The sequence below is a fragment of the Lampetra fluviatilis genome, chromosome 38, assembly GCF_964198595.1.
Source record: "Lampetra fluviatilis chromosome 38, kcLamFluv1.1, whole genome shotgun sequence".
Taxonomy (NCBI): domain Eukaryota; kingdom Metazoa; phylum Chordata; class Hyperoartia; order Petromyzontiformes; family Petromyzontidae; genus Lampetra; species Lampetra fluviatilis.
The window spans coordinates 9,448,510-9,461,418 of record NC_136312.1 but is presented as its reverse complement, the minus strand read 5'-3'; the positions used below and the strand labels follow the sequence as shown (position 1 = coordinate 9,461,418).

General features: G+C 47.2%; 1 protein-coding gene across 1 annotated transcript in view; it reads right to left on the bottom strand.

The window, feature by feature from the left end:
- Nucleotides 1–366: 366 nt before the first annotated feature.
- LOC144945692 (chemokine-like protein TAFA-3) overlaps nt 367–12,909 on the bottom strand; it is a 49,785-nt gene continuing 37,242 nt past the window's right edge. Inside the window, exons 4-5 of the mRNA XM_078874260.1 lie at nt 5,689–5,837; nt 367–444 (exon numbers count right to left, since the gene is read on the bottom strand). Of these exons, the coding sequence (XP_078730386.1) occupies nt 367–444; nt 5,689–5,837 (227 nt within the window). The remainder of the gene's footprint in view (nt 445–5,688; nt 5,838–12,909) is intronic.

Below are 12,909 nucleotides of genomic sequence, written 5' to 3'. Positions count from 1 at the left end.
TACAGGCTACGGAGAGTAAACAGAAAACAGAAATATGTATGCCTCGTAACTTCATCTTAAAGGGGTTTGCTCGTCCTCCTCTTTGCAGATATTTACACCGATGGGAATAAATCAAGAGGGAAATTGTCACCACCAATTATAACAATATTTAAACGAGAAGAGATGTTGTTGTTTGTTGTTGCTTGTTGTTGAGAATACGCAGCAAGGGGGGATGGGGGTGGGGGGAGGTTGGTGAGTTTTCGTTCACAAGCATCCCGCCGCCTGTCCCTTCCATTCTGTCGGGATATAAAACCGGTCAAATTGTACTCGCACACTAAAACGGAATGTGTAACGCAACCAAGACAAACTCGCGGACCGTTTTGCTGCTCAAACCGCGCAGAGTTTCGGGTAGAGGCCCCGGGGTCGGGCGGCGGCTGGCAGGGAGAGAGGCAAGCCCTGCCCAGGCTTCGGGTCGCACCAAACGCCCGCAGCTCGGTTGAGTTTTAGGACACCCGGTGATCTTGTCGGTGGACTGGGAGAGACGTTGCCCTCCTCCCCCCCTCCCCCGTGACGCCTTCCCCCACCCACCACCCACCACCACCACCACCCCGTTCCGTAATCCGTTGTCGCAGAGAAACTGGAAACGAGAAAACCAAACTGCGCTCTTAGAACGTCTGAGCGTGTGCAGGTGCCACGGCTTCTCCTGGATCGACGGCACGAGACTCCCGTCTCCTCGGCCTCGCAGATTTAATTTTACGCAATTAATCGCATTTTTTCCCACCTCCCATCGACTTAAAGGGTTCCTCGAAGTTTTTGTTGTTGTTGTTGTGTAATCCGCGTGCTCTCGCAGTGCCACGCTGATGATGCCCACGTTGCCTCTTCCAAAGTTGCCGCTCCCTTTTCATGATTGCGCTGTTGCTTGTGATGCTGCTGCTGCTGCAGCTCATTGATGTGGCTGTCACTACTGACATAGTTGATCACCGTTGCTGCTGTTGATGGTGCTGCTTCTGCTTATGTACAGTAGTTGATGATGATGAATCTGCTGCTCATGTCAATGTTGCTGCTGCTGCTGCTGTCGTTGTTGTCAAGTTCGATGCTACCACTCGCGCTAATGTTGCTGATGACTTGTTACTGATTTGCGACGTTACTGCTGCTTCTAAATTGTGTTGCTGTCTGTGCCGTGAAAGCGACTACTGCTGCTACTGCTGCTCTGCTACTTATTGCTGCTGCTGCTGTGTCGGCTCTCGATGTGTCAACAGCCGACGTCGTTCTTGCCGGAGTGAGTGCTAATTTCATTATTTTACCACGCGGTTATATACATCCTATATCGTTATTCTATAATTGGCGCGCTGTATATTGTGCTTGATTTTTTTTTCTTTCCTCGTGATGATTTTACCATCTGCGGCAATGTGTTGCTGCTCTTGTTTTTGTTGTTGTTGTTGATCACCGTGCAGACAAGGGTGGTTAATTCTCCAAAGATCAGGACCCGGAGAACTGAAGGGAGATACAAAAAAAACAAAATCGCACGCAGACGCGAGATAAAACGACGTTGTACACACGTAAAACAATTGACAACAAACGCTTCCTTTCAAAAGTCGGCACAAGCTTCACCTACTTGGTCATTAAATGCCACACAACAACGGTCCCTTACTCCACCGAATGGAGACTTCAAAATGTGTTTTGTGTTTAATTGCCCCCCCTCGCCTAATGGAGCCTGGCGTCTCTTACACCGCCGGTGTTAATGAGGCAGCGCTCTGCGACTAATTTCAGCTCGTACGTGGGCGTCTACACTTGTGCTGTGAAGAGCGCCGATTATATATATTTAAAAAAATTGCTGTTTGTAAGTCCAAGTTTTCATTGGGTATAAAATTGCACGTTGCGTTTAGATCTTTTTTGAAAACGTATTTAATTTTTTTTTTATAAGCGTACAATTGATTTAGCATTTTTTTAATATCACTAATCGCATCAGAGCCGTTCTCTTATCGGAGATTGTGTTGAGCTCGCTGGAATTGGGTAACGGTGGGACGTCTGCCGTTTGTTCGCGGTGTCTCTGGCCTTCGCGTCGGTCATGAGACCCGCGGAAGATGACACTGCAGAACTACTCATGAGGTCCCCTCAATGGAGCCTCTCGGCTCTACCATTGCTTATGATGGCAATATGTTCAGGGGTTGAATGCCAATGTCGAGGTCTGCTGTTCGCCACGACGAGAGGGTTTCAGGAGAGGGTGTGTGGACTGTTGCTGTTTCTCCTCCTCTGTTGAAGGAGCGCGGAATACAGCGGTTTGCTTATATGGTCCATATTTTTGGTTGCAAGGCCACAATTGCACTGCGGTGCCGTTAATTTGAATAGACCTCTCGAAGCCAACACTACACAGTGCCCCCTCCACGCTCTGTAAAGAGTGGTTCACCCGTATCAATCATCATATGTCATAGGTATAGCACGTAATAATAATAATCTATTATTGTTATAATGTACAATAGTCATCGAGCGTCATTGTGTAGGACACGAGTTACAAAATAAATTAGCGGACAGTACCCCTCCATCCCCACGTAGTTTTTTCCACGTAAAAAAAAATGCATGGATTTTCTTCTTATTCCCATTGGCCACGTGGCCTTTTGGAAGTCCATCTTATCACCAGCATCGGTTGCGTAACAAGCAAATTTTGCACCGGTTTTTACATTTCGTGTCTCGTCAGTAGAGCCAGGCTTGCTTCGACCGATCCTGGTGAATTTCCCGATGTTTGTTTTTTTTTTATCGAGGAAAGTGCCCCCTGCGCTAGACGTGGGGCGTAGTTCGACGCGAAACTATATAATTCACAGCACTAAATAATACTGCTTGAGTATCCTTTATGGAGAATGTACGCAACTAAATAAATAACCAGACGTTAATGCCTTCTTAGCATATTCGTGTCTCCACATAATTTATACATTTGATCAACATCACAACTCGAATTAACGATCATGGGGCACTCCTCATGTCAGATTAGTGCAGCATCCTGTTCTTCGTGTGCCTAATGTTGATACAGAGCAACAAGGAAAATTTTACAATTGCAACTTTGCATCAGTGCAACCAAGTGATGCCAGCAGTCGTGGATACATATTATTTGTGGGCCGTTTCTAAGCCGTGAGACTCGTGTTGGCCCTCGGCTGTATTAAGTGAGAAAGCGAATGTAAGACGATGCAATGTTGTGCAGTCACCACCACCGCAGTTAAAACACGTTGACGATCAAGACAATTATATTCTTGGTTCTTTCGGTAAAGTCATGTAGAAGGGAAATAATAAAATAATAAAAGTATAAAACAATAAAATTCTCACGACGTTTCGACTGCAAACACAAGCAATCATCCTCAGGTGTGAAATCCACAGCAAGAAAATTTGAAAAAAGTGGCGGTTTTTGCTTAACGTCAGCACCACGGACAGCGATTTGGCAGTTGGTCAGATGTTTTATATTTTCATTATTTTACTATTTCCCTTCTACGTGACTTTACCGAGAGAACCAAGAATATGAATCCCTGCAGTCACGAAAGCTTTCAATCAAGATCAAGACAATTGTTGATGATGGTGGTGGTGTTATGGTGATGCCGATTGCATCATCGTCTTCTCGTGTCCTGTCACTGCAGTCACATGGTTATCCAGTATCAGGCACGTGATGATGATGATGATTGATTATGACGACGATTATGACGATGATGACATGGTCCAGTCTGAAGCCCTGGCCAGCTCATGTCATGGTGCATGGCTCCCACAGCAGCTGAGACACCAATAGGTGCTCCATGGTCTGTTTCATGGCTCACAGGAATCGGTGTCATTTAGATGATGATATGATGACCAAGCATGCTTTGATGATGATGTTGATGATAATGATGAAATAATGGCCTTGCCAATAACCTGAAACTCATTCCGGGATCTCATCACAAGTGGCTCTGAGATTTGAACGCACATTTCGGTATTTGCCAGGAAAGTATTTAGATGCCATGCTCATTATCAGCTGTTTGTACCACCCGGCAAATGTTGTGGATTTGCTCTCCAACACACTGGTGTGCTGTACTCGTAACGGATTGGCCATGTATTATGGATGATATTGGTCGCGAAAGCCTGCGTGTTAAACTGACAGGGAGTTTCGTTTGCTAAACACTATATTTAGTAGCCAACACATTCTTGAGTGCTTATACCATGTTTTTTTACACACACACAACACTTAGCAGTGATGGACATTTATTCATCACCCTCCTACCCTTTTCTAGCAACAGTCCCCACAGAGTGTCTTGCGCTTTCTTTCTCATTTTAAATGGGACCGCCACACCGTGGATCTACCACAACGTGGTCAACCAACCCCTGCAAGTTAATAGGAAACGCATTAAAGCTGAGTGGTCGGCTGAGGCGAGGCGAAATTGAGCAGCCGTTGTTCAGATGTGTGCGTTGCGTGGGGCTTGATCACGTGGTTTTGTTTGTTTTGGTTTTGAGATTAAAACAAACCGGGTCTCTCCTTGTGTTGCTGTTGTTGTTGTTGTTTTAACGTGCGAGAGGAGAACGGTGTCCCCTTTTTCTGTCAGTTTGGAATTTAATATTCTGCACCAGCAAAACGAATCAAAGGGATTTCTGTGTCATAACCGTCTGTGGGAAATGAACCAATCTTCACAATGCAGTGTGAAACGTAGAAAGAATGCAATAACCATCACCCCCAGCCCCCAGATGATATTGATATCGGTGCTTTGTGTGCAAAATACCCCCCCCCCCCCCCACTGTAGCTCAATTCACCTAAAAATCCGAACGCACTTAATAACCCGTGCATGCATCCATCGCACGGGAGCGGCCACCCTCATAAATGATGGATTTCTCATTTTCTGCAGTGTCTTGCGCCGGGATATTTCTACAAATCCGTTCAACTTTGGCGCAGCGTTTGTTTCGCAGCGGCGCTAGTTGGAAAAACAAGTCCAAGAAATTAATCGCGCCCTACACACATTTCCGTACGTCATACAAGGCATCGTGTGGATCCAACCAATGACAGAAGCCGTGTTTTTTTAATGTTATCACTTTAAAGAGAGAGACTCTACGCCACATGGCTCATGACGTGACTTTTGAAACTCGCAACGAGGGCCCCAGACCCCAAGGCTGGCTTGCAAGCTCACGAATTCAGAGTATGTATTTATACTTGAGGAATCCGATGAGCTATGAAGCTCTTTTTTGCGGCTGTGAAGTAGGGGTGGGTAAGAACGCAGTGGGCGGGCGCAGCAACAAATACGACGTTGTATTGTACTATTGCTCCAACGTATATGCCCCCCCTCCTACCTTCACCAACCAACCGGCACTGACCGGCACAGTGAAAATACGATGACGATTACCTCCACAACCCACACGGTTTGGCAAGGAGGCCCCTAATCCAACGGCGGACGAGACAAACATTCGGCCTGTGCACGTGTGTGGGGTGTGCGTGGGGTGTGTGTGGGGTGTGAGTGGGGTGTGTGTGGTGTGTGTGTGTGTGGTGTGTGTGTGTGGGATGTGTTTGTGGGGTGTGTGTGTGTGGGGTGTGTGTGGGGTGTGTGTGGGGTGTGTGTGTGGTGTGTGGGGTGTGTGTGGGGTGGGTGTGTGTGTGTGGTGTGTGTGGGGTGTGTGTGGGGTGTGTGTGTGTGGGGTGCGTGTAGGGTGCGTGTGGGGTGCGTGTGGGGTGCGTGTGGGGTACGTGTGGGGTGTGTGTGGGGTGTTTGTGACTGCAGCCAGGGCAGATCCGCTCACCCGTGTCGTCTTGACTTTGTTTCCAGCTATGCACATCCAGCCAGAGTTGTCCGGAAGAGTCTTGCACTCCTCGCCTTCCAAACACGGATCCATCTCGCACCACCACTTGCCCACGACTATCGACGCTGTTGCACGCGAAACAAAAGACAAAGATCCCCCCTATAGCCTTTAACAGACTGTTGGGGCAAGTGCTGTTAGCGAGGACATATGAAGGCCGGCACGGCACACGAGGTGGTGGGTGGCCAACAGCACGCCCGACCGCCTTTATCTCCCCAGTGGCGATGTTTTTACACACCGCACCAGGTACTCGTTTGAGGCCGAGTCGACCTAGGGGAGGCCCAGGACCGATTCAGATAATCGTCACCAGTGTTAGCCCGTGAGCGGGAATCAAACTCGGGCCACCGGGTTCGTAGCGCAGCGTAGCGCTAACCGCTGTTGTGCACACACACACACGCACGCACAAAAGGCAAAGATCCCCCATGTAGCCGTTAACAGACTGTTGGGGCAAGTGCTGTTTGCGGGCACCTGTCCAAGGCTTGCACCTGCACACGTGAGGTCTCTCTCGCCAGTGCTTTGATCCAGATGCGTCTCTCTCACCCAGTGCTTTGATCCAGATGGGCCTCTGTGATCATTATATGTAAGTAGATATATTACATTTAGCGTAAGGGCTTGAAAAGACGTGAAGGCAAGCTCCTAAGACTAATGAGATGGGAACATGACAACTTTTTCACCGATGATGGTCACTTTCAGCAAAAAAAACCCACCGCTGTTTCCTTTAACATTTAGCTCTGTTCATTGAAAATTACGTGTAACCTAAGATACGACCACTCGAAATTGACTTCGTGTTCCAAATGCTTGGGCAACATTTTTCCAGACGTACTTTTTAAGTGGGATGCCTGAGTGGTATGGAATGGGATTGCATCTTTTTGACCGCCCTCTTCTATAAACATCTCAAGCGCAATGACAGTTCACAGAATCGGTACCTCAATTGGCAATCATGAAAATGCATATTATTTACGTTTTTTAGTGCTAGAAAAGTAGGTGGTTACGTGAAGACTTTCACTTTTTTGTCATCTATCCCCCCAGTTTTGTTCCGATTTGTGCTATCGGCCTCGTGTCATGAGATCAATGATCCATTCGGATTATTGTGGGACGGAGCAACTTACTCTCCGTCATAGACAACGGCCAAAGGAAGTGGATATCACAGAGTTACTACTGAGATCCCTTCAAGTGACCTCTGGCCCACGCGGTAAATTACATCGTTTCTACCCCACGTTTTGAAGAATGACCCCCAGAATTAAATGTCATAGTACCGCTGCTGAGATCTTTTCAGGTGCCTTCTTCTATACACACACACACTAGGGGTGTACTTTCTCCAAACCTATAGAGACGTATTTGTGGTATGGCAGTGAAACCAACAATTAAATTCTCCATAACTGATGTTTCTCACCAAATTAAGTGCAAAACAGTTAAATGCGCTGGGTTTTTGTGCGTGTGGTCATTGGTGACCGGGCTGAAACCATCAATTCGCTACACTTGAAAACGTGGTTTAATCGCAGGCTGCCGTCTGGATTTGAACCCAGGGCTTCGGCTGTGCCAAGCTCAGCGCTCTGCCCTCTGAGCCACCTGGCTACCGCTTAAAACAAAATATCTTACCATTTTCTGTCTCTGTAGGGTGTGACCAGTGTTTGCCACTGGATGGTATTTTAGCGGAGGAAAGCTGCGCTCCAAGACTTTTCGTGAACATCGTGGGCGCCGTATAAATGCAAGCACCTCTGGTAATTATTGTCATGACGTTGTCGCCGCGTGTAAATCATTCAGTGCAGTTACCGTCCCCCATTTGAAGGACGGCGCGCTAGGAGACGCTCTGCGGCGTTGGCGGCGACTTGGACTGTGTTCCTTGGCCCCTGCATCTCCTTCGCCGAGAATGACCTTTTATGATATTTAACGGAAAGTTTAATCGCCGCCCTGTCAATCCGCAACGACTTTGCGGTATTACTCCCCCCCCCGTCACTCCCCTCGCCTCCACAAATGAATCGATCCGCAGCGGAGGCAGCAAGAAGGAACCCTGGGTTTTCCGTCGCCACCGACAAACGCCCACGTGCCCTCTGCTACGCTGCGTGAGGTCACGGCTTCTCCACCGCGAGTTTGTCCACAAATTCAAACAAGCGGCGGACCAAAGGACGCTGCAACCGGCGGTGGTGGGCTTTGGCTCGAGGTTTAAACTCCTTGTGAGATGACACCAGGGATTTATATATATATAGGCAAGAGACGGGAGATGCAGCGAGATGGAAGGGAAATGCAGACAGCAGTTGGAGGTGAAATACTACGAGCGAAGATTAGATATAAATGTCGTGGCATGAGAGAGAGACGTAGACGTAGACGGAGACTTCAGAAAGGTTAATTCGGTTTTCTAATGTGAATTGGCTCGTTCATTAAGATCTAAATTCGCGCTGATAATTGGTTCGTCCGCTATTTTTGTTTCGTGATTCCGGGGCCCCTTGAGCCACTTGGTGCCCTTTAACTTTTGCTTGCTTCGCTCATGCCCCCCTGCGCCGCCACTGATTCTGAGAGGGTAACTTTTAAACCGTACATTGCGCGCGACTATTGACGGCTCAAAGGTTGTGGTGGTATAATGCGTTGTAAGCCAGTGTGTTGCACCTTCAAAGTAATGTGATCGAGTCACTGTAATTTATTTGACTACTTTTTATAAAAAAAAAATGCACAAAAATAACAGCCCAGCACTGCATTCCGAAAGTAGGCAGTGTGCAATAATTATCTAACGCACATCAGCTGTTGTGGTCCCTTCATGAAGCCAAGATAATGCTCTATAGTTTCTACCTGCCGATTGTTTTTTTTCAATCGTCGAATAAAACAACAACTGCAAGTAAGGTCATCATAAACAGCGGGGCAATTGTACGCGCTAAGTAACAGTAATCTGATTACACACTGATCATTGGGATAGTCATACAGGGTTATTAATAATAATGTTAAATTTCGATTTAAAGCTTTCGTGACTGCAGTGATTCATCTTCTTGGTTCTTTCGGTGAAGTCACGTAGAAGGGAAATAATTAAATAATAAAAATAAAACATAATAAAATACAATTCTCACGACGTTTCGGCCACAATGCAAGCAGCCGTCCTCAGGTGAAGAACAGGTCTGTCGGAAAGACAACGTCATTCAGGCATTCAGACGTCATTCAGACATTCAGACGCTGTCTTTCCGACAGACCTGTTCTTCACCTGAGGACGGCTGCTTGCGTTGTGGCCGAATGTCGTGAGAATTGTATTTTATTGTGTTTTATTTTTGTTATTTTATTATTTCCCTTCTACGTGACTTTACCGAAAGAACCAAGAAGAAGAATAATAAAGTTACATTTTGTAAAGTTGGCGCATTTCATCCGTAGATACCAATGCGCGCCCATGGATGGAAAGCCAGGAGACGAACAGAACACGCATGGCCAGGACTAGGCAGGCGGTGGGTGGTGAAGGCACCGGACTTGAGTAGACCCAACAACTCCGATCGCGTTTGCTTTTCGTGTTACGATTCCAGTGGTCCGTCACTCCGTTAACGATCGACTCCCAAATTACTGCCGACGGCTGACGTTGCAACAGACGAATGTGTGGGTCAGGGGAAGTGCCACTTGCCGGCAGCAGCCGCCACCTGTGAGGTGGCGTTGACAATGAAGGCGTTGAAGCCGTGTCATTTAAATTATTTTTTAACGTGTGTGTTTTTTTTAACCGGTTCACCATCTTTCCTCCAGTGGGCATTGATTGTTAAGAGCATTCATCAGGGAATTTAGGTACTCCCCCCCACCCCTTATCCCTCCCCTTCCCTTATTTTTCCTTTTCCTGCAAGGGGGTATCAGAGCTTAGGGAAGGCACCAGGGTTGTAGAGTTGATTGAAACTTGCTGCTTAGACAGCTTTCTATTGCACTGTAATGTGTTTGTGCTGGTGTCAATCCCCTTTGATATCCTTTGTGCTGTGTGTCTGCATCGTTTTGTGAATAAAATACGTTGGGAATAAAAAACAAAACTTTTTTGGTTTTTCTTTTACATTCTTTGCCGACGTGGCACGGACATGCCTAAAAAAACCGCCCAATTATTTTCTAATCTGACTCGGATAACGTATCCGAAAAGTATGCTACCAATGAACCTTCAGGCAGGGAAGCTGCAACGGTATAACGCTCCCGACACTGAACCACGTGATCCACAGCACGCCGGTTCAACTCCCGGGCACGGCAGTTTAAAGGATGTTGGCAACTTTCTTAAATCTCTCCCCCACTCCCCACCACCACCACTGCGTCCGTCCACCCATCAGTACAAGTGGGCACGCAGTCAATCGTGGTGGTGCGGTGGGGTTAAAATGTCGGTGCTATCGCTTCCTTCCAAGAATCTCTGGCTCGCGTGGACGAGGAGGCCAACATCTTCTTTCCAGGTGTCTCTGGAGAACTCGGTCGAGTGGAGGCCCTTCCAAAACAGAGGTGTTACATATTCTTTGGGTCTTACGGTATTGCCACGTAGGTTAAAATGAAAATGTATTTGAACCTATCTAAGTGAAATGTCGATTTAAACCTTTCGTGACTGCAGGGATTCATATTCTTGGTTCTTTCAGTAAAGTCACGTAGAAGGGAAATAATAAAATACCACAGCAAACGTCGTGAGAATTGTAATATTTAATTATAATTATTTTATTATTTCCCTTCTTCCTATCTACGTGACTTTCGGTAAGGAATATGAATTCATGCAGTCACGAACGCTGCAGTCAGGAAAGGTTTAAGTCAAGATTTAGAGGTGTTACCTTTCATTTATTTACCAGGTAAAGGCCCACTGAGTAATATCGCTCTTTTTTTCTTCAGAAGCGACCTGGCCACAACTCATGGCTCGATGAAGGAGCTCATCGCGTGGAAATGTAGAGCAGCCGAATGCTCTTAACGCACGTTTCTAATTGTGGAGGGAAAAGCCGGAGGACCCGGAGAAAAATCCACACGACCACGGGGAGAGAGACCGGCAAACTTCAAATGTACAGGGGTCAGGGTCGAAACCCACGACTTGCTGCTGTATACCAGGCGAGGTAGTTAACATCTCGCCACTGTGGCGCATTTGCAGGGCTGCACCCTTTGAACCTTAGGATTGAATTGGCACTGTTAGATTGAGCTGACACGTTTGTAAAGTCCTCGGGTTATCCCGGATTATCCCTGCTGCTTTGCAGTGGCCGGACAGCGATTGTGTTAAACACAATGAATGGCTTTAATTTTTTTTTTTGGAGCACGCATTGCCCAATGGGTATTGGGAGGAAAAGTTAAAAGATTTATAAGCGTGCCTATTTGAGGCCATCCGATGGGACGCATACTTAAATAGGCAATTCTGTCTAATTTACGTCTTAATATTGAATTATGGAAAACAGCCAAGGTTAGCATATTGTGTGTTTCACTTATTTTTTTATTTTAACATGCAGATGATAACAGGCTATTATGTCTACCACACAGGTGTATATTTCATTAAAATAAAATACGGTACTACTATCCGTGTGTACCGCGCTGTGCGCGTTTTGGTCTCATGCTTCGTGCCCACTGGTAGACTGCTGTGATGCACACGACATCTCTGGATGTATGTGCTGGCCACCCACGCCGCTCGTGCGCCGTGCCGGCCTTCATAGGGTGCTACTCGCTAACAGAACTCGCCCCTACAGTCTGTTAAGGCTACACGGGGATGGGAGGAGGGGGGGGGGCTTTTAGTCTTTTGTTTATTTTCTCTTTGTGCACGTGGACGTGAAAGCTCACTTGGCCATTGACCCCCGCCCCTCTGCCCCACACACTGAGAGGCCGCGGGCAGAGCGACCGCGCGTTCACGAAACGGCTTCGCGGACGGACAGCGGGCGGATAAAGTGGGACGCGCGTGTGGTGGTGGGTGGAGGTGGTGGGTGGTAGGTGGAGGTGGTGGTGGTGGGTGGTGGGTGAAATGAATAAGGGCGAGCTTGATGGCGCGGGGTGGGGGGGCAATTAGGGACGGGCAAAGGTTGAATAAAAGGTGTAAAACGACGGGCAGGAGGACAGATGGGGAGCGAAATAAACAGGCGGACTGGTGGCTAAGATGGGGGCAGGCAGACACGGACACAGTCGGACGGACAGACCGGCAGACCAACAGGTAGTCGCAGGCAAAGACAGACAGACGGCATACATAGTGGATAGAGATAAGCAGACACGGGCAGATGCAGACGCAGAGGGACAGGCAGCCGTGGCTGAGAGGCACACGGTCAGATGAACGGGGCCGGCTTCGGTGGCAATTGGCAATGTCATTCATTGAGAGAGGGTCAGAGTTGAGTTGGTGGATCACACGGAGATGGAGCCATGGTGTGCGTAAGGGAAATTGGTTGTTGTTCGACAACGAAATAATAATGAGCCAGGATTACAGTTTTGCCTTGATTAGGTTGTCTCATCAGAGTGACACGTTACTTTTGTCCAAAAATAATTTATATTGCGAAATTTGTTTTATCCGTTGTGAGCACTGCTTGGTGCTGCTGCATTTCCACTGCCGTTATAAAACGTACCCGTGCCGTGCTGAGCCATTCGGGGATCGCACAAGGGAAGCTCCATTTCTTGTCCCAACGTGAAACGGTCACGTGACCCTGTGGCCTTTTTTTCCTGCCCTAACCCTCCTCTTCTCACCTCACCTTACCATCACAATCGTAACATATCGTTTTTTTCACGATGACAATTTGTTAACGTGTCAGATTTTTACAGCCTCTTATCCCTTCCAGAATCTTCCACTGCTATTTATTTCATCATGAGGCCTCCTTTGCCAGTATCAAAATATACTAATAGGGTTTTTCCCCTTTTTCTGGCAACAAAACTGACACCTTTTGCAAAGAATCATGTTTACATTAACCACAATACGTGCAGTCAAATGCAAACAAAAACAATACTCTGATAATTTATGCATTGTCCTTGAAACTGATTGGTCCACACCAGAGACAGCTTTTCTTCGAGCCTAGTCTCATATGGTGTTCGACCAGATGACACCAAAAGGCGCACAGTTTATTTGTCAAACTGAAACGCAGCCCCTTGTCCTCATGAAGCAGCTTCCTGACGTTATATTATCTTAAACATACAATTGAAACCCAATTTATATTTAACTTTTCATGATACGTGTGCTAGGTCAACTGTGGCAAGCCTCTCTGATATTTGACGTTTCCT